Source organism: Poecilia reticulata, chromosome 4 (assembly GCF_904066995.2).
Source record: "Poecilia reticulata chromosome 4, P_reticulata-male-v2, whole genome shotgun sequence".
NCBI lineage: Eukaryota > Metazoa > Chordata > Actinopteri > Cyprinodontiformes > Poeciliidae > Poecilia > Poecilia reticulata.
Window position 1 is genome coordinate 26,019,608 of NC_088833.1, and position 27,112 is coordinate 26,046,719.

Here is a 27,112-nt window from a genome sequence, read left to right on the forward strand (position 1 = left end):
CAGATATAGGGAGAGTGTGAAATTGCTATAATGACACGTTTTTATATTTGGTTCCTTTCAAGTCCAATTTTGGCATTGTGGGAAATGTTCTTAGCAGCAACTGGCCAGAGCTGCCAGTGACATCAGTCTGTTAATTTGAAGCTCTCTGAGAAGTAATATTAAATTGCCTGAAGAGGTCCCGAGTCGAAGGCCGCTTTAATTCCACAGCATCTGTGCCGCATATCACAAGGCAGCGCTTCACAGCGGAGGGCTGCATCAGACCTGCACCAGCTGGGGCATGACAAAGCATCTGTTTGTGTTGCGTTTGTTAGCAATGAGCTCTGGCTCATTTTGCATAAGTTGTGTAGCAGCGGACATGTGACGGAGGGAGAGTCTGTGGGGGAGAGAGAAAATAGCGACGAAATGGGAAGAAGACAAAGCGCATTTGTGTTTTTTTTGTAATTTTCCCACTGCTTTTTTTTCTCTCTCTCTCTCTCTCTCTCTCCCCCCCTCCCCAGAATGTTTTGTTAACAAACTTAATCGTGCCCTTGACTACAAATGGCTGGATGGATGTCATGTGGATCTGTTTTTAGGTCTCTGCATGGGTAGAACTAACCGGCAGCAACACCAGATTGTAATGTCAGATAATCCCGTGCGTGTGTTTTTGAACCTTTTTCCATTCACTCAAACTGAATTTTTCTTCTGAATGCAGGATGCATTCAGGTCCTTTTAAATCTTTCAGCAATGAAAGTGTGGAACTACTTACTCTTATTATATTACAATCAAAAATTATATCTCACTTTATAGCACGATATTTGTATATTTAAAAAAAAAAATTTGAGTCGGGAGCCACATATATTCGTGTGCAGCATGCACACTCCCTTTCTCATCCTCCCGTTCGACGCTTTCCCTCCCACTGCAGTGAGGAATGATGCATCAGTGCTGCTGTGGAGCTTACAGGAAGTGCTGCTTTGATAGGCCAGTGGGGAGGCAGCACAGTAGTAGCTCTGACAAGCGTATGCATCGCTGATCCACGGCCAGGAAACACTCGCAGCATTTTGATGACATCACCCGCCCCCACACTGCGCTCCCTCCTCCCAGCATTTGCTGTTGAATTGAGCTTTCTCTCTCTCTCTCTCTCTCTCTGTCTCTGTCTCTGTCTCTGTCTCTCTCTCTCTCTCTCTCTCTCTCTGTGTGTGCCTGACAGAAAAGAGCAATAAGAGAACAAGAGCTCGCTCGAGGGAGGAGGGGCTGGCCATGAACGAATAGCAAGGGAGAGAGAGATTAGAGGTGGCGGAGGGGGGAAAGAGGGAGGGTTAGCAGGCTACAACTGGCACACACACAACACACAGGAAGACAGAAGGAGATGGAATATTACTGAATACTAACACTATTTACGTTGCTTCTTGTGTGATGAGCAAAAGTTCCCGTGCACTTTTTTTTTGTCCTGAAACGTTTCTGGATTGTTCCGTGCTGAGATGGGGATGAGGGACTCTGTGGACTGGCAGCTGGGCACCAGGAGCTGGGCTGGGAGACTTTTCTAACTGTGCTTATGAAATAGTAGAGTTCTGCTGGAAGAAAAAAAAAGGGGGCAAAACTTGTCGCAAATTAAATTGTGCGTTTCTCTAAGGATGTTTCATCTGAAGTCCTCCTGCGGATTCTGGAGTTAAGCAACGGTTGGGCAAGAGGAACTGGAGGGAAAAAAGAGTTGCTAGATTTTTAACAGTCTGTGTGGCAGGTGAATATTTGTGAGCAGAATAAAATGCTCTGATTTAAAAAAAAAAAAAAAAATATATATATATATATATATTTTTTTTTTTTGTGGGATGGCGTGAAATGAGAACATTCTGAACCCCGTGAGCACCGTGCCTTATGAGCCTTAACTTTTGCGAGCCACCATGCTGAGCCTGCAAGATTCGGTCTTCTTTGAGATCAGCATCAAATCTCTCCTCAAGTCCTGGAGTAGCAGCTGTGAGTATCCTGCCAAGCGAGCATACGTGTTTACATACCGCACTCGGCGCATCCAGACGTAGCTACCACACACAGCCAGCAGCCTTCAGCGGCTTTGTACATGCCTACATGCAGGTCGTGATTGGAGTTTTCATATCTCATGTGCATATATATATATATATATATATATATATATATATATATATATAAAGAAAAGTTGCCAAGATGAGTGATGGTGTTTAGTCCAGGTTTAGCCAGGCTTGCTTCAGGTCCATGCAGGTGGCGGCAATAGAAGCCTAGAAGCCCTCCCATTATCATCATTGCTAAGGCTCCTGGTTGTCCCAAAGATAATCTTTCTCCTGATGAAAATGCACTGATTGATGATACAGTTAGACCTGGGATTGTTCCTTTGAAGATCTTTTATCTCTTTCTTACATCTTTTTGAAACTTCTTATCTTATGTTGAAATCGCAATTTTAGTCTTCCTGAACAGCACTCAACAATTTCCAGTTCCCCCTCGTCCTCCCAGTTCTACAAACCACCTCTTCCTTTCCTTGGGGGGCAGCTAATGTTCCCTGTTATTGATCTGTCTTTTAGCTTCCTCCTATTATTAGCTTTCTATGCATTATATAGTACATTAGGAATCAAAGACCACTTCCTCTTTGGCGACATTGAAAGACATTTATAGTCTAGCTCTTTCCATAATCTGAATTAGACCCTGAACACAAATTGGACTAAAAGTCCATTTTAAACATATGATTAATCGGTGAAAGACTTTGCACAACAAAAATATTTAACTTTTTGCAATTTGTTGCCTTAAAGAACATAGCTCTGCTGATAATACACTTAAATTAACGGGGAACATCAAATCTTGAAAATGAAACAGGGTTAGAATAAAAGCTGATGTGTAAATGAAACTGACAGTTTATTATTAAAGGTAGTAAATAACGCATAATGGCATGCAATCACTTCAAAGTTATGGCAAACAAAAGTGATTAAAAAAAAAACCTTTTATGCCTATTATCTTGAACACAACATGACATGCTGTTTCTTGGCCTTTGAACCTTAATTAAAATATCAATGATGTCACAATCAGAATTTTTTTTTTAAATCACAAATATTAATCCTAGTGATATAAGATAACGGGTTGCACATTTTACATGTAAAATATCTCAAGGTTAAATTCTTATTGTTTAAGAATGAAGATAAATGTGTTTTAAATATTGAATCTTTATTGGTGTGTGAAATATTGAGATGATAAAGAACTGCTTGGATGCGATAGTTGGTCCAGGCTGTATAAATGTCCCTTAAAGTCCACAACAGGCATCTTTATTCAGTGGCTGTGATGCTAAATCTCTTGGAGGAAGATGGGGACTTCAGATAAGGCTATAGGACAAAAAATATCTAGGAAATGAAGATTAATAAAAGTCACTGTTTGTACAGCAATAGCATCTCAATTAATTATTTAAATTGCAATGGGCTTTGCATGCAAAACGTGACCTGAAGAGCTATTGGTTGGAGCAGACCTACCTACCTGCTGTGTCTCCTCATATCGCCAGCCTCTGAAAAGAAAGTGGCACTTGAACACAAAGGCAAGCTAAACCGTCCAGCTAAAAGTTAGAACCTATGCCTGCGCAGGAAGATGGGAACTAAAACGGTGCAGAATACAGTCAATCTGGGTGATTTCTTACACATAAATACAACTTTGTGTTTTGATCCCTAATGAGATTTTTCACATTTTGTCACGTTACAGCCACTGACTTTCATGTAGTGATAAGAATTTCATGCGATAATGAAGTGGAATGAAAATGATGCATAGTTTTTTGTTGTTGTTGTTTTTTCTAAAAATGTCCCAGTTGAAAGTTTGAATGTTTCTTGTGTGTGTGTGTGTGTGCATGTGTGTGTGTGTTTAACTCAATTTACTCTGCTTCATCTAAATAAAATCTATTGGAACCAATCAAATGTCGACATTTTGCTCTTAATAGCTTTAAATAAAATCCAGTTGCCTTTAGAGGCCACCCGATTCGTAGATAGTTCACCAAAAAAGTTTGTTTTTCCTCTTACTATTGCTAAAGGCTGTGTGAAATGACACATTGAACTGCCATTGATTTTATTTAGTGCCAAAATTAGCTCAGATAAACAAGAACAAGGCTTCAGACGTGTCTGACAGCTGACTGTCACTGTGATGTGCATTCTTAAAATAGTCTCCGCACAGTTTAGCTCTTGCCCTAAGGGACAGAGTTTACTCCTATTAAAAAAAGTGGGAAAAAAAGTCATTCAGGACTGTCTCCAACATTTTTTTTAAATGTTAAAGATCAACCATGAACACTCCTAAACTGTCTTGAGATTTAAGGGGTGACCAGATAGATGTATAATTAATGTTCTTTGAATAAGTGTAGGTGTATCTAACCTCTGTGACCTCTGCCTGGATTAGAACGAGGAGGCCCGAACTCAACAAGCCTGATAAGGATATTTACTGTGCAAGTCCCATTAAGAAAATTTATGTTGCGTGAATAATGTTTAATTTCTGGTAGACTCATTTAGCGAGGCTCACCTTTCACACAAACACGTCGTAGCTATGGCTTGAACTTGTCAGATTTTGTAACCCTGACAACACGAAGCCGTGTGGTGAGCTTTCCAGGACGCATTCCCTCCCAAAGGTAGTAAATAGTTATGAAAAATAATAAAAGTAATTAATGTCAGGCTTGCTTTGTAACAGTTAGCATGTTGACAGTGCAAGTGAATTTGACTCCCTACACTTTGACTTCACACTACAGCCTTTTATTCCTTCTGTTAGCTTTGAACTGCGCTTAAAGCTTGGACATTTACTGTCAAATAGATTTCTGATTTATGAGGCAGCGTACCTTAGATGCACTCTGCTGGTTTAGTCTGATGCAATGTCAGCCACTGGAAATAAGCTGGATTTACTGTAAAACTTTTTTAGATATCCTTTATTTTAGAGAATTGAAAGTGCAGGGCGAACCAGTAATAACTTGCCAGGCTCTGTGCATGTTGCTACATAATTGCAGAATTGGCACCGCCACAGCATATAAACATTGGCAGTAATTCTTTTGTCTCTAAAAATTGGATGCACTCTTGGCCCTACATTCCAACAGAGTGTGTGTATGTGTGTATGCGTGTGAGTTTGGGCTGTTGTTTCTTGTTGTCCTGCCAGGGGAATTGAGCAGGCGTTTGGGAGGGCTTGTTTCAACTGTGACAAGGTGGAGTCACTGCTGTAATAGTTGTATAACCATATGTGGAGCTAATTTTCCAGGGACCTCTTGCAGAGACTGGCTGGTAAACCTCATGCATCAGAATGCGCTAAGCATTTTGGTCCAGAGCATTTAGTTACACCTTGTTAACTTTTGTATTAATAAGAAAATCTTTTTGTGTGTGTGTTTTTTATGTAGCCTTCAGTCCTATGTGAATCTTTTTCTGTGAATCTGTTTAGTAAATAAAATGGACTTATTTGGAGATGCAGGTATTATGAAACTACTCCATTGGATCATCAGGCTAAATCTCGCTTTGGTTTATCTTTTTATAAACTATTCAATATGGACGATTAGATTAGGCTAAAATGGGAAATTCAGAAGTTACACTTTTAACAGTTTGTGATTCATGTAAAATTTTAAATGTATAATACTAGATCCAGCTACACAATATTATGTTTGTAAGGCAGTCCCAACTAGTTTGCAAAATGTTTCATTTTCTGAATCACACTTGTTTTATGTTTTATTAGCAAAAAATTAACTTAAAATCTTAAAAAATTGGATCGTTTTCTAATCGGTAATCTCAACATACCTTACATGATGATAACATTCTTCAGCTTGAAAGCTATTACTGCAGGAAGAATTTTCAAAGTTAGCTGTTCCAGTTGTAGTATGGTGTTGTATAAAAAGTTTAAGCACAAAGATGTAAGATTATGTTTAACCACATTTCTATAGAACCATGTTGATTTTTATACAGGATACTGCTTAAAGAAAGAGTGAAACTTTCAGTAGATAACAGAAAGGTTGCTCTGTTACGCAACATTCTGGATTCAGAAAGGTTTACGGTGAAATCTGGAGTTGCAGTTGTCATTACAATATCTTTAGCTACAAAGTTCAATATCACAACTACAAAGAACTACTTTGACACAATATTTGAAAGTCTATCATATCTTAAGGGTCAGTCATTCAGTGTCTGGTTATTGATATTCGACCAGTTGAACCAGGATTCTTGCTTCCCTTAATGCCCACATTGTTTGTATATCTTTAGTAGCTAAGAAACTAAAGCAGAAATGACCCAAAAAACAGGGGTTAATCCTAATGAACATTCTGAGCAGTAATTTCACAATTACATATTTTCCTCATGCCGTGCAGCCGTTTGGAAATGCCAGAGCTAAGTTAAGACTCCATATTCTTATGGGGATTTTGGCTGCATGATATTAGGAAAACATGCTGGTGAGTGTTAAGATAGTGATGTGATTTAAGGGAAAGGAATAGATAACTTGCGTGTTGGTATGTGTCTTTTCTTCTTCGTTGGTTTCAATAAAGCAACTTAACTTGCTGACTTGTCCATCTTATAATCTCTTTGCTTTCTAAAACTTGAGTTTTGCCACATGTCTTACAGTGATAGAAAGCTTGAACAGGTGGTACTCAAAAAATACTGCTGTTTATAGTTACTATTGCTAAAGGCTGGTATTACACTAAATAGAATATGAATGCTCTAATAATTTTGTTCTTATCTTATAGCACTTACAATGTTTTACACAGACTCCATTCTGTCACACTTGTTTTTGTGGCTTCTGTGTGAATAAATGGAAACTAGAATCAATAAAAATCAATGCTGACCAAAAACAGAAATTGGCCACAAAATTCTAGTCTTTGCACCTACTTAAAAAAAAATAATTAAAATTTGCCGGTCATTTTTAAACTTTTTCCATTTAGAGAGCAACATTTTAAAATGAGCTTTGGTCTTGATCTAAAACCTGGCGATCCTTAGCATCAGTTTCTGTTTTTGAATTATTTGTTTTCTGTGGGTTGAGTCTAGCATGGGGATTCTTAGCTTGGCATGCCGCAAATGACTGGCATGTCCCAGGGAGAAACAAAGATGGGGTTGAGGGGGACGACAGGCTCCAGGCCCAAAAAAAAAGTTTGTTTTTCCTCTTCTTGCTGTTGACTGGAAAAGTACAGTGTTGGGTCGCTTCACTTATGTGAAGCAGTCAACAATCCAGTTAGCCTGTGGTGGGAGAAAAAAGAGAGGATGGGGGGGGGTATGGAACACCCCAGTGATTGGATATCAAGAGCAGGCTATATGACATCATTGGGCTGTTAGTGAGCACAGTAAACAAAGAGGGAAATGCTTGAAAGGCTCTCTGTGCTGCTAGACACCATAATGACAACACAACCCAACACTTGCTGCCATCCCAGCCACAACACCTTGTACTTTTCATTTGCTCTCCTGCTGTTATTGCTTGTTATATTTCAATCAGAACATTTAAGTTGGGAAATATTTCAAGAATATTGCTGAGACAATTGGTAAATATCAGATGGTTATCTTGTCGCACTGATCTTTAGTGGTGCTTATTAAGCTTTGAGCTGTATATTAATTTTGAGTTCAATGCATGAGTATTTACATTCTAAAATGTCCTTTAGACAAAAGTTTTGCAAAGTGATTAACAGTAAACTTGAAGGTCATGACACTATAGCAGGACAATATTCCAATATTCCACAGTAACATGACACAGTCAGCTGACGGCAAGCATTGCTAATCCACCTCACTTGCCTTTGCTGCTCATTTTTAAGTCTATGCTTTGCTGTAAATCTTTAAAGCTGGGCAAAGAGATGTTAGAGTCTGGGATATGATCCTTGCCTATTATGAGTGATGGAAGAGATTGTTTGATCTTCCTCCTGCTGCTGTTCTTTAATCCCGCTCTGCATCCATGAAACCTTCTGTTCATCTCATTTGCTACTTAGGGTCGAAGTTCAGATGTTGTTTGAACTTTTGAGATGCCGGACAGTTGCTCTCATAGTTGTAAAAACAATACTTTGATGCCATGATTACGCATCTTAATCTTAACAACTGTCAGAAAGTTAAAAAAAAAGAACAAAAATCCTTTCAGCAGCACGGAGGAATTAAGTACCTTATGACTTCATTTTATGCACCTTACTGGCACTGAAGATGGTGCTCAATCATCCTCTCTCAGTAATAGCGTCCACACTGAAGGGTACTGTTACCAGTCTTTAGATATGGTGCATTCACTCAGTGGCGCAAAAAGTGGGTATGCAGGGTATGCAACGCATAGGGGCGCAGCACCAGAGGGGGCGCCAAAACCCCGTCTGGAGGGGGCGGCGCGCCGATGATGTTTTCCCGTACACTTCTGCGCGCCATAACGAGGTAAATGTAGCGAGTTTTACCCTTCACGTATCGTCGCCTCGGGGGGGGGGTGCTGAGTGAGCGTCGCTCCTTCACCCTGACGTTCCGTCCCTCGGTCGGGGGGAGCGGGGGGGGGGGGGGGGGGGCGCCAATCTATGTTTTTGCATCCACCTGAATAATGTGTAGTTGCGCCACTGCATTCACTGATTGGAAAAGAATTTAATTTCCGATGAAGCTGAAAATGTGAGCATCTCTGGTCTTCAGTATCAGCCTTTATTTTCATTGTTCACATTGTTGTCTCAGTAGAGCCCATCCAGAGAACAAAAAATAGACGAACAACATAAGACGTGCAAGGTTTCCCCCAGAAAACTTGCCAAGCCCTGTGGTTGGGTGCTCGACTGTCTTTCATCCAGCGGTGCATCGTGTTTTTGAGTTAAAAAATATTTAATGTTGACAGGAAATTTGAAAATATCACTTGGTTATTATGTGTTATTGGAAGATTGGAAGATTAATACCTGTACACCAGGGGTGTCAAACTCCAGTCCTGAAGGGCCGCTGTCCTGCAGTTTTTAGATGTGCCACAGGTACAAAACACCTGAATCAAATGGCTTAATTACCTCCTCAGTTCTCCAGAGCCTTGCTAATGACCTAATTATTCTATTCAGGTGTGGTGCAGCAGAGGCACTTCTAAAAGTTGCAGGACACCGGCCCTCGAGGACTGGAGTTTGACACCCCTGCTGTACACCAACTATAAAGTCTTAAAAAACACACTTTTATCACAAAGTTACGCAGCATGCAATGACTAATAAAACATATGATCCTGTGATGACTCTGCAGTTGTCTTGCCTTTTCAACCAACGTATGCAGACCTCGATGAAGTAAAGCCCAAAGTGCAAGGAGTCTGTCTGCTGAGACAATGTTGGGAGTTTTGTTCTTATTGCTGTTACAAAATTGTACGTTTCTGTGTAAAACCATATGCTGCAACATGATCGCAGCCAGCCACACGCTGCGCAGTTTGTGCTCTCTCATAACATCTTTGATAACACTTGATGTAAACTCACTAAGCACATTGTTCGGCTTATCAGTGGTAGATCAGAGCAGTTAAAGGTATGGCTTCTCTATTTGTTTCTACATGTAGACTTGTGAATCACAAATGCCATAATTTCCTCATTAGCTTCTTAGGCCAGGTACGATTTTTGGCTTATTTGTTTAGTTTTCACTTTACGTTAATCCTCCGTCGCCACCGCTGCTGTCTGCAATATATTTGGCTCTGTACGCTGAGCAAACTTTCAGCACAGCTACTTTGTGTTTAAGTGGTGGGAACATTGTTCCTGTGCAGTCTGGAATTTGATTTGATCCTCTTTCAAATCTGTTTTTACATTAATTTATGTTTAGATGAAGGTCTTCTTTGTTTGCCAGATTGAAAATTTAGTTATTGTCCAACTTGTTGATCGTTTTGAGTTGCTAACAAAAGCAAAAAAAACCCCCAAACTTTTATTGCTTTTTTGAGCTTTAGATTCTTGTTTTGTGTTTGAAAACAGAGTTTTCTTTCTTTTCTTTACATGTGCTTGGTTTTAAATGCCAAATGTGGAATCAATGGTATTGCTGATCACAAACTGTGAAGGATCTGTTTTTCAGCACTCCTCCAGTATTAGGACATTTTACTGATCTGAAGTTTGTCCAGATGCCAGAAGCAGTGAAACAGCCCTTTACCACACTGCAAAATTGAAAGGCAGCTTCCAAAATGTGCTGTCTCATGATTTGATGGGAGTAAAGGAAAAAAAAACTTGGTGAATGTTTTTGTGGCTAATGTGATTAGAAACTAACATAAAAATCTAGAAGGTTTAGTGTGGAAACGTAAAACTTTGAAATAGGAAATTTGTAAGAAACCTGTGTGAAAGCTCTCTTTTGGAGTTTTTAAGTAGATTCACTTTCAGAATCGGTTACCTACTTGTAAATAGCCAAGTATTGTTAGCATCTGCTAGTTTTAGTCATGAATATCTTGATATTGTATTCAGCATTTCTGGTTTTTCTTTTTGGGAGATTAAAACAGTTCCCTGCACTTCTCTTCCTCGGTGTTGTTTGGACAGTTCAGAGTACAGAAGTGTTTCTGTGGCAACCAGGAAGAAACAGAAAAAGGCCTTTCCTGGGAGGGAAAGAAGCAAAGGGTCACTTTACTATTGGCTGTCCACTTGGCAGGAGTCGGACCATTGAGAACCAAAGTGGAAGTTTCACCGTATTCAAACATAAATTCTCAGAAACACCACAATGTGCCAGCTGAATAGAAGGAAATGTTGCCGTCTGACCCCTCTGCCTAGAGCTGTTGATGTGTTTAGTCATGGTTCAAGCTTATAAGAGAAAAAAAAATTAAATGAGTGACGATAAAATAATAAATTACCACCATAAATTGCACCAATAACCGTTTGCTCTTGTGTTATAGAGCTGATGATGGCATAATAATGCAAGTTTGCCCTCTTAAAGCCCAATAAAGTTTAATTTAGCAAAGAACACTTTACACTATAACTGGGAGATATTGTAAATATCCAACATAAAACATGCCAACCAAAAACAATAAATTAAACAAATAAAAACCACTTGCAGCTGAAACCATGAAACTTGTGATTAATATTTTTGCCCTTCAAAAAATATTAATCACCATAATTGAAATGACCGAGCTCATTTTAAATTATCTTGCGATTAATTGATTATTTTGGTATGCAAAACCCTCCAAAGCAACATTGATCAATTCAATTCAACTACATTGACTTTAAAGTGTAAATTCTCAAACAAGGAGTAATATTATTTTGAATTGTGTATGACAACAGTGCTTTGCTCTTGGTCTTCCTCAGATTGTTGATGTTTTTGGCTCCGTGGTGCTACATTTAAAAACTAACATAATCTCTTTTGCCTGTCACCAAGTTGGGAATTGGTGCCACAATCTTTTTAATTTAGGATTTACTAAGCAGGCAAAACCTCAGAATCGTGCAGATGTAGAGCCATCGAGGACCCACCTGTAGTTGATCATATATTCTCTTTATGGTTATGGACTTGAAAAAAATATTTCTCGTAGAAAGAGCAAAGCCCCGTCAGTAAAGGTTTCTGAGACAGCCCTAGGCGCCCAAACGAAAACTCCTAGGATTTGCATCTGATATTTGAATAGGAAGAGCAAATAATGTGAACCACATGCAAATGTTGTGATCCCACATAGATTTGCTTAAGGAAGCTAATCAAAGTGGTGCCCCAGGAGCATTTCCTTTCTCCTTTAAGGACATCTAGGGTCAACGTCCTCTTGTCCGTACGACTTAGCTTTGTAAAGTAAATCAATCAAGTCATCACTTGAACCACATTGAAATCATTGCCAATACTAAAGAAAACGCGAAAGGGGGTGTGGAGGGGGAAAGCGGACCTGTTAAAGCAGAAGTAATGAAGTAATGCTAATAAAGGCTCAGGAAGTAACTTCTTTTTTCAGTAATTATGTCACTTCTGACCGAAGCTCAGAAACAGTTTCTCAAGCTAAAATAAAACTGTTAGCCAAACAATATTTGTTGCTTCCCCTTTACAAAGCATTTTAAAGTGTTTTTCACATTTGATAACGATTACTTTATCTCTCTGACTCAGAAACTCAACAAAGTGTCAAGGTGATGATTTTGTCTGTTTCCCAGTGCAGTTGATGCTTATGGTTTGTGCAGATCCATTTGTGTTTCAGTCAGTAGCTTTTGAACATTTTTTTTTGTTTCCTTGTTTTGTTGTGGGAGCTGTAATTTATTTAAATGTCACTAGTCACAAGTACAATGAATATATCCAGTGTGTGTATTTGTTGTTTCTAATAAATCCGCCCTTATTTGTGGCGACTTGACTAATCTTCTGGAAGCTTTAGGTCCTAATTTCCCCAACAAGTAGAAGAATGTTATGAAATATAACATTTGAGTAAGATGGTTTTTGAAAAATTTTCCTCTAATTTTAGAAATAGCTTTAATGTTTTGTTGTTGTTTTTAGTTATTTGAGTTATAACCATATATTTTGACTATAAGTTATCACAAGGATTTAACAGGTATTATTTAGGGGTGTAGTGATACAATAATTTCACGATACGAAATACAATATTCTGGTCCCGATACGATATGTATCACAATATTTGTTGAACGATACAATTCGATACGATTCAGTGCATTTTTGCAATTTTCTGAAAGATTTTAGAAGGACAGAGTGATTTTAGTGACATTTTGTGTTTCATAGACTTGAATTTAGTTAACTGAAAACTGATTAAAAGCACCAACTACACAATACCTGACTCTGATTGGACAATCTAACAGTGGACAAAATGAATCAAAGATGCAGTGAGAGAATTAGTTTCTGTCATTTAATTCATGTGGATTTGACAACAGTTTAAACGGTAATCCAGGAGCAGAGTGGGGAGATTATCAGCCTCTGTAGACTCTCAAATGTTTGCACTTATGTTTTTTCTTTTGGACACTGTGGCTGCATTTTGGAGTAAAAATGCAGCCACAAATGCAGTCTTTTGGACTATGGGGAAAAAGGTTTTTCTACCTTGGCTCCCGGAGTTACAGTGGCTGTAAGCTGCTTCCTACTAGCTGCTAAAGTAGTGGCTCCTCTTCACCCCGTAGTGATCGACTCCCTGCAGCTACGCAGCGCCGCTATTCCCCTGCTTGGATCTCTGAGTAGCTGCCTCTCAGACTGCCAGGATCTCATAGTTCTCTCAGTCTCTGATACTCTTTGTCTGTTGCTAATAAAAATGATCGATCAGCCATTGTTATCATGGAAATCCTCACTGCGCCGCGGATTCCGGCTGCGGGTTTTTCCTGCTCAAAACACAGCGCCGCTGCGCGCCCGCTTCGAATGTTATCAACCCATGTTCATTCTTCAGGTAATCCTTTATATACAGAACAGAGCTAAGCTAAAAACTAATTACGAAGTGAATGCTACCAGTCGAAATTTGCATTAATTTCGCGATCTCACTGCTTTTGCAGCTGCTCCGTTCGCGCCGCTTTCCGCTTCTCTTTCACGGTTACTTGCGCAACTTTACTTCGTTTCTCAGCAACAAAATACAGCCCATCGTTATTTATTGAGGATTTTACATTTCCAAAAACACAGGAATCTAATGTTTCGTTTCGTTTTGTACGTTTGGAAGCTCAGTCCCTCTCAAATAATCGGAAAAGCCGGGGAATGGCGGCGCTTTTGACGTTTCTCTGACATTCGGAAAAATATGGTTTACTAATTTTAGAATAACTCCGGTTATACTTGGCCTATTGACACAATTTAAAAACTGGTGTGTTGTTTATAATGTGCACTTTAAGCTGAAGTTGAAAGTGAGACTCAGGGAGGCGGAGTCTTGCAGCTACGCAGTAACAAGACGTTAAAAAGAGCTATAAGGCTATGGACCCCTATGGTTTAACGGATCGATACTCGCAATGAAAAATTTATACTTTCCGAGGGCTGAAAATATCGATATATATCGCCGAATCGATTTATTTATACAGCCCTAGTATTATTAATGCGGTTGTTGTCCCCAGATATTTAGGTTGTTTGCTGTTCAGAAAATCTCTTTTCTTTGACTTTTTTTTCGCTATTCCTGATACAATAATGTCTCCTTTATTCTGTTTTATTTTATCTCTTCTAGAAATGCCTTGCAGTCTACCTTGTTTTCTGAACAATAATGATTTTGATAATGATTGTTGATGCCTTTCCAGATCAAAACGAACTTTAGATGCATTCAATACTGAGTGGAATTAAAAAAACATCAGAAATGTAAATATTCAACCTACAGATCTCCAGCCATAGCAGCTCAAAGTTAAATCAACAGTTTTTTTTATTAGTGGCTGAATGATTAATGTGTCCTATTTTCTGTACCTCTCACATGAGTGTCGTTCTAGATCCTTTAACCTTTGACCTCCTCTGGCTCCCCTTGCAGCTTCTACACCAGTCAGCAGCAGCGCGATTAGACGCCGTGCCCCCTGCTCGGTTACTCCCCTCACGTGGGAGAAGCACAGCATCGCCGCCATGTCCAGCATCACCATCGACCCCGAGCTCAAGCCCGGGGAGTTTGTCATCAAGAGCCTGTTTGCCGAGTTCGCCGTGCTCGCCGAGAAGAAGATCGAGATGGTGATGGCCGAGCCGCTGGTGAGTTCAGAGACAGGAGACAGGAAATGGATCCTAATGAGTGCCAAAAGAAGTACTCTCTTCTATCTCTAAATAATTACTTTAGTTAGTCAGTTCGAAAAAGCCTAAAGGATGTGACGGTAGAGACTCTTCTTTTTTTGCCAAATTATTGTTTTGTTCTCAGACCCATCAGTTGTATAAGGTGTGTGTGTGTGTGTGTGTGTGTGTGTGTGTGTGTGTGTGTGTGTGTGTGTGTGTGTGTGTGTGTGTGTGTGTGTGTGTGTGTGTGTGCGCGCACGTGTGCGTGTATGTGTGTGTGAGACTTTTCAAAACATGAAATTTTGTTATATTTTATGGTTACTTTAGCTTATCTCCAAAGTGTGGTGGTGGGAAAAGTTTAAAAATGCTTGAAAAGTGCTGGAATTTTACTCTGGGAAATCTGTACAAAGCCTGAAATTAGTAACAAGCTTATTCCCCTCTGTGTTTCCAACAGGAGAAACCACTGTCCCGATCTCTCCAGAGGGGGGAAGACGCACAATTTGATCAGGTCTGTGCAGTTACAACACAAAACTATTATAAAGGAACTACAATATTCTCCAGAGCTCCAGTTGTTGTAGTGCCTATAAAAGTTTGCTTAATTAGTCCTCTAACTCGCTGTTCTTTTTGCCTTTTTTTTTTTTTTGGCATTCCAACATCCTCCCCTGGTAATTGTTGTCATTACATGAGTCAGATCAGAGAAGGAACTATCTTAAAAGGCCTGCACTCTGGACAAAGCGGTGTTGATCCCATAATAACCCTCACAAAGAACTGACATCTCATATAGATGTATAAATGTGACACTCTCACAAACAGCTACTCCCTCACCTCTGTATGTGTATGCAGCATTTGAGTCTCCCAATCAATCCCCCCCACACCCATCAATGGGCTGTCTGTGCCTCATCTGCAGCTGCTGCAGATCTCTGTACAATAGGCCTGCCTGCTGCTGAATGCTTTGTTCAGCACAACACAAAGCCAGCGAGGATATGGTATAGATCCAGCTGTCCCCATTGTGAGTGAGAGAGAGAGAGGGGAGCATATAGAGCCAAAAGTGAGTGCATAGAATCGCTGTGTCATCCTCAGCAGTAAATCTGCATCGGGTGCTGGAGTGTATTTGGCCAGCGCCATAAGGGCAGAGGGAGGAATTACATAACTCTTCTGCCGATCGTCCATCAGGCGGCGTCCTCTCTGCACTGTACCGGCCCTTTAAACTCACAAAAACCCTAGCTGAACACTTAAAGCGCACTGACCACTTCAATTCAAGTGTTATTTATTTCCTAATGTTTCTTTTTTTTTTTTTTTTGAAGTGTCTAGCAAAAGTATTCACTCCCTTTTTTCCACATTTTATCATGTTGCAGCAATAAACTTAAATGTGCTGCAGTGGGACTTAATGTCACAGATCAGCACAGAGAGGTTAACTCTGAAGTGGAAGGAGAATAAAATGTGGGCTTTATTATTATTATTATTATTATTATTATTATTATTATTATTAATTTTTTGGAAGAAAAATCAGAAAACATCAGTTTGGATTTTTATTCAACCTCGAAGAGGTGGGACATTGTAGAGCTGTGTCTTTTCAGGAGTCTTTCTACCACATGTAAAAGCTGAAAATTTTGCCTCTCCTTATTTAACAATAAATAACAATTTAGAAGTTTTGCAGCAGATTGTGAAATTGATTCAAGGCTGTTTTGATTCAGAAATATGCTTTAACTGTTCCATTAGGGATGCACGATATATCGACATCAACATCGGAATCACCTGATTTTATTTTTTTAACATACTGGTATCGCTTTGATGAATAAATAATAGGTTAATATTAACGTGATATTTATCAAAGTCAGCTGTATGGACATTTTTTTCAAGCTGTCAAAACGGTAGTAAAATATATATATATTTAGCAGCAATATTAATATCAGATATGGACATCAGCCCAAATTTTCATATCGTTTCATCCTTACTTTCCATTCAGCTTAAGGAAGTCTTTCTCTTCCTGGCAGGTTCGCAAACTTCCCAGTCTGCTTTTTTGCAGCCTCTAACACGCCGTTTCCTTAGTTCCCCTGTGCTTAGCTCCACCTCATAAAGAAAAGAATCCCCTCAGCATTATGCAGCCCCCGCTGTGTTTCACTGTGGTGATAGTTTTTATTTATTTTTTTCTCTCAAGGTGTTAGTTTTTTTAATTCTGTGGACCATAAAAGTCTATGACGCATCTATGACGATGCTTTTCAGGCAGCGTTTGCATATTTCCCTAGTTACAAAAATGTTCTAATGTTTCATCTTTTTTTATCTGTACTTTTTTTTTTAGTTAATAAGCTCTATGAGCTCAATAGCAGAACACTGTTTACCCTCCCTCCTGCGCACACTATTCGACTGGTACCGGCGGCAGAGCGGCACTGAAGATGAGTCTTACGAGTACCGACCTCGGTCTAGTACAAAATCAAAAGGGTGAGCGCATCCTTTCTTCTGTATTTTTTCTTCTTCTTTTTTTTCTTTCTTGCCTTCGCATTTTTCACCTTGAACAAAATGACTGGCTACTTTGTGTACAATGAATTACTTGTCGCTGGTTTGCAGGGATGAACAGCACCGGGATAAAGATTACCTTCTAGAACGACGGGACTTGGCTATAGATTTTATTTTTTGTTTAGTTTCAGTGGAAGTTCTAAAACAGGTGAGCAATCCAGTTTTGTTGCTTCAGTAAAATATTATCCACCATTTGTAAAGTATTTTCTATAGCTGGGATAAAAATAAATAGAAACTGCACATTACTGTATCTTATCAGAGTGTATGGGAATGCTTGTGAATTTGATTGTGCAAATTCCTCTGGTATTTGTGGGGCTCCTGCATTAATACACTGCCTGTATTAATGCATATACCTTAATATGCATTAATATACACAGTGGAAACTGCCTTGGCGCTACTACAGATGCTAACATTTTCCGTCTTTAATTTCATTGCTATGTGACGTACAACCAATCAGCGCTAAGAAATTTAAAAGGTGCTCCTGGATTGGCTGCCTTGTAAACACCAGCCAATAATTTGCCAAATAACATTGACACACTCCTAAATCAGAGCTGATTTATTAATTTTTTTGTTGTCATTTTAGATATGCTCAAAGTAATTTCAAGTTATGTTCCATATAAAAATCCATGCAATGTAGATCTGACAGGGTATCAAATGTCCTTTTCAATTACACCCCCCCCCCCCCCCCCCCCCAAAAAAACAAAAAAAAACAAAAAACAAAGATAAATTCTTAACCATTATATTTTATGTTGCAGTTGTTTCTTATTGTGGGTTAGTTGTGTCTGTGATATTAATTACATTTGTCACTACATAGTTTTAGATCACAGTTTACTGAGAACAATCAGAAATGTGTCTCATTCTCCTTCAGAAAATGCTGCTTCTAATTTGCCACTGCGGCTGTTTATTTGCCCACTTTAACCCACTGCTCTACCGATCTGACACGCCAGCAATTTGTAAGCTGAGACATTTATTGTTTACCAGGTGTCTTTGTGCTCGGCAGCTCAGAAATTTGCTAATGTTGCCACAATGACTTTTTCCTGCATGGGAACAGAGATGATAAATGCGCCGGCTGGCGACGCACCAACTTCCAGCCGAGAGTGTTTCTAAAGTAGATTGTTCAAATCAAAGCTCCATTCGGAGGAGAATGCCAGTCCTTGGAGACCCGAGCCGTGTTGTCCTTGGCGTTTGCTAATGCAGGGGGAGGATAATGAACGGTTGAGAGGAGAAAAAAGACGGACTTTCAATGCTTCTAATAAGACTAATGATGCCATGTTTACGCCACAGATTCCTCTTCATCCAGTGCCAGATGTTTTAGTACATGAAGTTCTAAACCTGGCGTTCAAGCACTTTAAACACAAAGAGGGGTAAGCGCCCGTAATTCCAGAGACGGACGGGGTAATGCGATAATTTGAAGATTTGAATACATACCTTTTTAATTTTTTACAGATACAGTGGCCCCAACACTGGGAATGTGCACATCATTGCAGACTTGTATGCTGAGGTCATAGGAGTTCTTACACAGTCAAAGTGAGTATCCTGAAGTTTACAAGTTTAGGCCACATATAGTTTTTTTTATTTTTTATCTCTCACTTCTTCTTTATGGTGGGAGTATTGAATTGTGAGCACAGATGAATGTCTTTGTCCATGTTTGTCCAGGTTTCAGGCGGTAAGGAAAAAATTCATCACAGAATTGAAGGAGCTGCGGCAAAAGGAGCAGAGTCCATACGTCTTGCAGAGCATTATCAGTCTCATCATGGGCATGAAGTTCTTTCGGGTCAAAATGTATCCGGTGGAGGATTTTGAGGCTTCTTTTCAGTTCATGCAGGTAAAATTTGTGGTGGTTGTGACTAAATTACACCATGCACTAGTTTTTTTTCTCGTTTCCCTCTGCTGCTGTTGTCTTTAACAATGCAACATCTCTACAGTCTTGGCTCTTAAAGCTACAGTCGGAAGTTTTCCAAATGCAACCTGTTGAGCTTTATATGTTAGCACATATCATGTTGATTTTAGTTATTTCCTTCCTATATCCTTTGTTTTTGGACTTGTACTTCCTCACAAGCTAATATTACACAGATAACAGTGTTTCAATGTCTTTGAGAACAAAAGGGGTGATATGGCTGCTGACAAAGTTTTCCTTAAAGTCATAAAACATACATTCTTTGGCTCCAATGTGAACTTTATGATGGGTTTATGAGCCATGTTATATTTATATGTTTAGTCTATTCAAACTAGATTGTAGGATCAAATTACCTAAATAAAATGAGAAATAATATTTAAATCGTATTTAAATACTGTATTTTTGTCATGTTTGGCTAGAGATGCACTGATCAGACATTTTTTAAACTCATTTTCAATCACTGACTTTAAGAAGCCTGGATCTGTCTATCAGTTTTAGCCAATTCCAGTTTCTCTTCAGGAACTTTAAATGACACCAAAATTATGTTTTCTACATTCTAAATGAATCGAAAATGTAGCCCATTTATCTTTGTCAATAAAATGTCTTTATAGTAAACACAGTGATGATTTCCAAAGGGTTGCTAACATTTGTGTTTAGACACCTGACCGATAATTAAATTAGCCAACGCTGAGTGTTTTTCATTCAGTAACAACTTCTTCTTTTAGGAGTGTTGTTGTTAGCATGACCTCTGTGCTTCCTGCTTGCAAAAAGCACTTATGTGTTCTGCAAAGATCTGTTTTATTCCTTCCATTTTTCTTGTTTTCTCTATGCTTTAGGAATGTGCCCAGTATTTCCTCGAAGTCAAGGATAAAGACGTAAAGCACGCTCTTGCTGGTCTTTTTGTTGAAATCCTCATTCCTGTCGCAGCTGTAAGTCACGCTCATAATGCTGTTCTGTTTACATGAAAGTTGAATGTTTTTTTTTGTCATCTTCAGTTGAGATTAACATTTCACTCGTTTTCCAGGCGGTGAAAAATGAAGTCAACGTGCCGTGCCTAAAAACGTTTGTGGAAATGCTTTACCAGACGACGTTTGACCTCAGTTCCAGAAAGAAGCACTCTTTGGTAACAAGAAAGGGCTCCGCATGCCCGCTGAGATCTTTCAAACCTAATAAACAAGTCATTATCTAATGTTTTTTTCCTCCCCAGGCTCTTTATCCCTTGGTAACATGCTTGCTATGTGTGAGTCAGAAGCAGTTCTTCCTTAACAACTGGCACATCTTCCTGCAGAACTGCCTGTCACACCTGAAGGTAATGCCGACCGCAATTTACCCAGAACTCATTTAAGAAATCTTAATTACTGTTCTTCAAGTTAAATCATTTCAGAAGTCACTCTAGACCATTACACTTGATTTCAACTAGTTTGTAGAAACTAGCTGAGCATTTTCAGTTTTTGAAGATAAAAACTGATATTAAGTATTAATAACACTTAATAATAGTGTTATTAAGAAAATAACACTATTAGACTAATTCACACTCATTTACAGAGTTTATTTAGTTTGGTCTCCAAGCATGTGTATCTCTGAAAATGACCTACTGGTGATAAGACAGATAAGACATTCATAAAAATGTAGCAACACTAAGTAAGTTGTTCCGATTTTGAGTTGTGTGCTCTGCGTTTTTTGTCTACAAAATCATAACGTGCTTTCCCTTTTAATAATCAATAAAGCAGATCTGAACAGAATAGCACTTGATTTCCTAAAAACATGAATTGAAATGAGCAAACGTGTCATAAACAATTACGTGGTGTTGAAAACTCTGCTTTAAAAGGTTTGCAGAGATCCAGCATGCCTCAGCATGCATGCATGCGATCACATCTCAAGTGCTGTTTTACCTCAGGTCTCTTATTGACTCTTTGTAAACCAATTACAAACGGATCAAGCCTGTCTTCCTCTTGCTCCTGACCGTTGAACCCAGCGACTGATTGACCAGATCTCTGACTGACTGACGGACGGACTCAATGAGCCTCTCCTCCTCTTAACACTGATTACCTCTTGTGGATTCTGTTTGATCTTACGGGGAACGTCGAAATGCAGCTGTCATTCAATCACCGTGATGATCGTTTCCAGTGGGATGTATATTTTAGCGATTAAAATCAGTGCCTCAGTTGTTTGAAACAGGCAGAGGACTTGCCTGAGAGATGATTTTTGTGATTTTTCACGTTCTGCTGCATCCAGTGATTTCAATTCTGTGTGTACTGCTGACTCCTGAAATTGCTTCTAGACATTAACAACAATTACTTTAGGAATTGGATTATTCTGTTAATCGTTAAGAAAAAAAATTGACACATTCTGTATATTTTTCACTGAACCTTCTAAAATTCAGGTCCTTTTATAATAAGAAAACTTTGTATTGCCTAGAATTCAATAATATAGCTTTCTTTTAGGGAATTTGGAACAGACAATGCTCTTCAGGAGATTTGGGTAAAAGATATTGACAGACAAAAGTCTTTTTAATCTTAAATGTAAAAAGTGTATGGTTTAAACCTATTTATTGTGCTGAATATTTTTATTCATTCAGCAAATAACCTTTAGTTATTTTTTAGTTATTATTTAGAGTGTATATACACCAGGTAATAATTAATCAATTACTAAATTTCTATAATCGATTCATTGCGATTAATCCGATTAATCGTTTCGGCCCTAATCCATCCCTCATTAAATGCAATACTAAATTAAACACATGAAATGCAATGATCCATTTCAAACCTAATGTTCTCGGGCTCAAAAGATTAACGTTCAGATTGGAAACATCCCTCTTTTAACAAATTATTGCATTTGTTTGTGATCCATAAAGCATAGTACCCACAGGGTTAAAATGGGACACTGTGAGCATGCTGGATATGGGTTTGAATCAAACACTAAATCGGGCGTGGCTGCTTGTGTGTGCTGGAAGAGGCAGGCGCTGCTGCAGTAAATTTGACTGTTTCTTGTCATCCTCTTTCTATTGAAGTCACTCCTGTCTGTTTTCTCTTCGTCTCCTTGTCTGATTTCCAAACTGCAGCACACACCTTAGTTTTGTTTGCAACTATACACTAATATATGTGCTCTTCAGTGAAAACCATTTGACTTAACCTGAATGGACTGTCACATACGTAATACTAACATGCAACTTGATTCACAAGCGGCATGTCGAACAGTTCATCATAGCTTTTTTTTTTTTTTTTTTTTTTTGCAACTTTACTGTTGAGCTAGTTTGTGCTTTTCTTGTCATATTTGTTCTGTTTTTGTTAATAACTTGCATGTGTCCCTCCCCAAACCATTCTTTTGTTTCCTGTCATTTTATGTTTTTCTCACGTTGACTCGCTCCAGATGCCATCTAACAACAGCATCAGAAAGCAGATTGAGACACTGCAGGTGAGTCGTCCAGTGTCGGTGCGTAGCTGGGCGCTCCCCCGCCCCCTCCTGCTCCCATAACGGTCCAAAATCAGGACGGTGGGCAGACAGTAAAGTGCTGCTTGCTTGGATGAAGGGTTGAGTTTTGCTGTTGTGACGTTACAGTGAAGCGCAGCATCAACGGGGAAGTTCAACACACGAACTGTTTGGAAGTTGTGAGGTTTCTCTGTGTGTTTAAAGTGGTTTGTTTTCATGCAGCACTGTTGATTATTGCCAGATGGTGAGAAAATGAGTTCTTAACTGCTCATTGGTTGTTTTTTAATTGTAGATACATTTTTGGGGAAAAGTGACAAAAAATGTTTTGATAGAAAGTACTCCATTAATAATAATCTTATTAAATTGTTGTGATAAAAAACAAAACAAAAACAGTAATACGAATTGTATTCAAAAGGTGTTTGGTGAGCTGAATTGGACAATATTATTCTTCAAACGTCTTTTTATTCTGTCCTATCAGTGTGTCTAAGCACACCAAACACTCTTCAGTGTGGAAGTTATTGCATTAAGAAGACTCAGCTATATTTGTGTTTAAAAATTAAGCTAGCTGAAGCAAAAAAAAACTTATACAAAAAGTTTTTTCAGAAGCATGGCAGCTATTCCATCAGGCTGTTACTGTAAATCAAGGAGGAATCTTAGGACATTTTTTCTATCACAGAACATTCTGGATTGGGAAATGTTAGCTAATGTGGAAGTTTTCCAAAAGATTGCCTCAGGTTGATTTACTCTATAGGGAATACACAGAAAGACTGTTTATAGTTGGTGATGCTGATCTCACTAATGTCTAATGTCTCACATCTTCCCATAACACTGATGATATGGGAAGATAATAAACTCAAACATTTAATTGGACACAGCTGTTACTTTAAAATGATCTTTTAGAGAGAAAAAAAAGACAGAATATCTTACTGTTTGTAGAGCGCCAAATAAAAAAGCTTGTTTAGGAGCTGTAGTCTGTCTTTTTAAACAAGTAAAAGAGTTGCTGTGATTGTTTTAAGTTTGGTTTTATTTGTACAAATTTGAGTTAGAAAATACTTTATTCATCCCAAAAGATAAAGTAAATTTTGTAACTCAAAATCAAAGTATTGAATCTGGGCAAGAAGGATGTCCCGTAGCAGTCAGATTTGCAACAAAAGTAAATGCCTCTGACTGAAGACTGTATGATGGCTTATGACTTTCACAATTTTCTAGCAGCTCAATTTACAGGAAGCAGCAAATCTCTCTTTGTTTTAACATCTGTCTGATCGAGTGGTTAGAAACCGATTCCAAAACTGTAGAAAATACATAAAATACCCGTCTAAACACCTGGACAGTTTTCATGTATTATTACCTTAGACTGGATTTGAGAAAATACTTGTTCTATAAACCTTTCAAATCTGAAAGGGTCGACTTTTAATTTATGCACAGAGTAGGAAAAGTGTTTTATTTGCATTACCTTAGTAAAAATTGGACAAGCCTTTATCAGTAGGTCATTGTTTTACAAAAGCAAAGTTAGAAATTTGGCACAAAATCTCTTAATAGATAAGTTTGATCTACAAAGAGATGGGTAAAGAGCTTTTTACAGAGAAATGGAGAAAAATAAATCTCGGCAGATCTATTAACATTTTTTGTATTTGGAGACCGACTGTTGTTTGCGTTGTGGAGCCAACAAAAACCATTTTTAAATAGAAAAACCTCAGAAAAATATTTAAGGACTGAGATTTATTTCTCTGTATTCTGTTGCACATTTCATTATTTCATGAGTATTTAAGTTTCGTTTTCTCATTTTTATTGTATACCACTCATGCAGTGTCAAATGTGCGCTATTAATACTTGATGCTTTGTTTGATGTTATGCTCTTTCACAGTGGCTCTTCTCACTACTGGGAATTTACAGCTGATGATTCCTTTGATGCTGTGTAAAACTGATGTAACACTTCTGTAGAAGCGTCTGAGGCCCATTACTCAGTAAAAGTTCTGACGCAATACTTCCAGTTATTTTTGTATGTTGCACAGCATTTTTATTGCTCCTGCCATGACGGGCAAAATCGGTATAATTGCTTTTGTTTTAAAATACAGAAAAAGGAATTTAATTAGCAGATGAGAAACTGCATTTAAAAAAAAAAGTCTGCATTTAATCTATCTGTCATTATGCTTAAGGTTACTTAGGTTTGAGTAAGTGTCTCATGTAGTTACGGTTCCCTTATTTGGTGTGGGTGGCTTTTACTAACTTGTGTGTTTTGCAAGAAACTTGATCATATGATCAGTTGGTTTCGTTTGTTAGTTATATTTAAGTCTTTTAATACAATAATTAATTAGCAAATGAGCAGAATGGCTCACATTGAGCAACTCTGTTTGACAAATGAGGTTTTCCTTCCCAGTCGTTTAATTTGTTGGATATTAAACGACAATAAAATTGTGCTAAAAAACCGCCATGTTGTTTGCAAATCACATTGAACAAATCCCATCTACCTGCAAATTTGACACATCGGTTTAAACTGAGGCCTCGTTATCATGTTTATAGTGTTTGTGTAGTGTTAATCTGGTGAAAGACTAGATTGCGTATGACCTTTGATAATGAATTTGTGAAGTGTTTTGATTGGAAAGAGTGAACTTTTGACCTAATATGTGTAAATGTGTGGCATCATTAATACACAGTTAAATACAACTTTAAATGGGGGGATGTTGCATTGTATTGCTGTGTTTAAGATTGACTGTCTGTAAAGTTGCAACATGTTTCAAAGCCTCTCTGGTCTCTCAGGTGAGTAATGAAGCTTTCAACATACAATTTCTGTCTGAGACAATTACGTGTGTTTTTGTTTTTCTTGTATCTGTAGAATAAAGATCCCAAAATGTCCCGTGTGGCGCTGGAGTCGCTCTACAGGCTGCTGTGGGTCTACATTATCAGAATCAAGTGTGAGAGTAACACTGTCACGCAGAGGTTAGTTGCATAACCATGTAAATGCTTCCACCCAATCAATTTCTGTGCAACTCGTTCCTATTAAAAACAGTTTCTCGCATAAACGCACAGCTTAACAAATGCAAACCAGGAACTACAGAGTAATGAAGGCTGGATACTGTTTTACTCCACACTTTTCAGTGGGTTTTTTTGTAGCTCATATAACATTTCATTTAGGTGTTTTCAAGGTTTAGAAAGTGCTTGATGCCTGTGTAAAGTCCTTGAAAGTGTGCAGCTTTAATTAAAAACCTAATTTCTTTTTGAAAATTTATCTTGTGAAGTTCTTTAATTTTACTGTAGGAAAACTGTGCAAATCTTGTTCTATATATCATAGAATCCCTATAAAATACATTAAGTTTGTAAGAAGGTGAGAAAATATAAAACAATAAAATAAATCAATTCTACGACGGTATGAGGCTGGTGTCATTCAGTGCTGTATATGCTTATTACCCTGTTTCTACTCCTCAGCCGACTGCTCAGCATCGTGTCAGCACTTTTCCCCAAAGGCTCCCGCAGTGTGGTGCCCAGAGACACGCCCCTCAACATCTTTGTCAAGATCATCCAGTTCATAGCCCAGGTCTGACTAGAACACTGTTTTTTTTTAAAGAATAGCTGACACACCACACAGGCCTGAGTGTGTCTAACTGCTTTTGTTGTTGCTCTTGGTTTCTGCAGGAAAGACTGGACTTTGCTATGAAGGAGATCATCTATGACCTGCTGTGTGTGGGCAAGTCTCACAAAACATTCACCATCAATCCAGAGGTAAAGAGTTGAACATGTTGGATTTGGGTTCTGTTTATGATCATTTTATTTTTTATGATTTATTTTATTTTTATCAAGCTATTTTTGAGGCTACATGCTCATTAATGGATTACTAGATTAGTATGTCGATTCCTTCAATCGTTTCAGCCCCATTTCTCTTCTTGCTACGTTTTCTGTCCCACCAGAGGATGAATATTGGTTTGCGAGCCTTCTTGGTGATTGCCGACAGCCTGCAGCAGAAAGACGGCGAGCCTCCGATGCCTACGACGGGGATCATCATGCCTTCTGGGAACACCATGCGTGTCAAAAAGATCTTCCTCAACACCACACTTACTGACGAGGAAGCAAAAGTGATCGGTAGGTTTGGTATTTGGGCAGGTGATGTTGTACACGTATATTTAATGTTCTAAGATTGCTGGGTATTTCCTCAGGTATGTCAATGTACTATCCGCAAGTAAGAAAGGCCTTGGATAACATCCTGCGTCACCTGGACAAGGAAGTGGGACGATCCATGAGCATGACAAGTGTTCAGATGTCTAACAAAGAGCCCGAAGACATGATTACGTACGTAAGCACAACTTTGATGCTTGCGGTTTCCTGCTGGGTGTGACTTAGCTTTTTATGAACTGTTCTGCAGGGGGGAGAGAAAACCAAAGATCGATCTGTTCCGGACATGCGTGGCCGCCATCCCAAGACTAATACCAGACGGCATGAGTAGACAAGAGCTGATAGAGCTCCTAGCCAAGTACGTCACCCTCAATGACCTTCATCTCATTCTAATCTGTGAGCTGCGGTGAAGCCTGTGCAAACCTCCTTGTTCGTTCCACGTCCGTAGATTGACCATCCACATGGACGAGGAGCTGCGTGGCCTTGCCTTCACGTCTCTTCAGGCCCTCATGGTGGATTTCCCAGAGTGGCGGGAGGATGTCCTCTCAGGGTTCGTGTACTTCATAGTCAGAGAGGTCACGGACGTCCATCCCACTCTGCTGGACAACGCAGTCAAGATGCTGCTGCAGCTCATCAGCCAGTGGAAGCAAGCCGTGCAGAGCGGCAACAAGGGCCATGATACACAGGTGGGTCCTTTGGCTTTCTTTGGCCAGAGTTTCATGGAAAT

At 38.9% G+C, this 27,112-nt stretch overlaps 1 protein-coding gene across 4 annotated transcripts in view; it reads left to right on the forward strand.

The window, feature by feature from the left end:
- The window catches only part of fryl (furry homolog, like), a 72,352-nt gene that overhangs the window by 7,851 nt on the left and 37,389 nt on the right, over positions 1–27,112 (forward strand). For 2 of the 4 annotated variants that reach the window (XM_081606575.1, XM_008407500.3), the window contains exons 1-18: positions 1,313–1,950; positions 14,215–14,423; positions 14,896–14,949; positions 16,741–16,880; positions 17,007–17,103; positions 18,240–18,319; positions 18,402–18,482; positions 18,612–18,780; positions 19,689–19,781; positions 19,877–19,975; positions 20,060–20,161; positions 25,115–25,218; positions 25,705–25,813; positions 25,912–25,998; positions 26,184–26,355; positions 26,430–26,562; positions 26,636–26,743; positions 26,834–27,071. In XM_081606575.1, the coding sequence (XP_081462701.1) occupies positions 1,878–1,950; positions 14,215–14,423; positions 14,896–14,949; positions 16,741–16,880; positions 17,007–17,103; positions 18,240–18,319; positions 18,402–18,482; positions 18,612–18,780; positions 19,689–19,781; positions 19,877–19,975; positions 20,060–20,161; positions 25,115–25,218; positions 25,705–25,813; positions 25,912–25,998; positions 26,184–26,355; positions 26,430–26,562; positions 26,636–26,743; positions 26,834–27,071 (2,148 nt within the window). In that variant the 5' untranslated portion in view covers positions 1,313–1,877. Of the gene's footprint in view, positions 1–1,312; positions 1,951–14,214; positions 14,424–14,895; positions 14,950–16,740; positions 16,881–17,006; positions 17,104–18,239; positions 18,320–18,401; positions 18,483–18,611; positions 18,781–19,688; positions 19,782–19,876; positions 19,976–20,059; positions 20,162–22,221; positions 22,267–25,114; positions 25,219–25,704; positions 25,814–25,911; positions 25,999–26,183; positions 26,356–26,429; positions 26,563–26,635; positions 26,744–26,833; positions 27,072–27,112 lie in introns of those variants that run through there. The other 2 variants (XM_008407494.3, XM_008407498.3) reach the window with 2 other exon arrangements.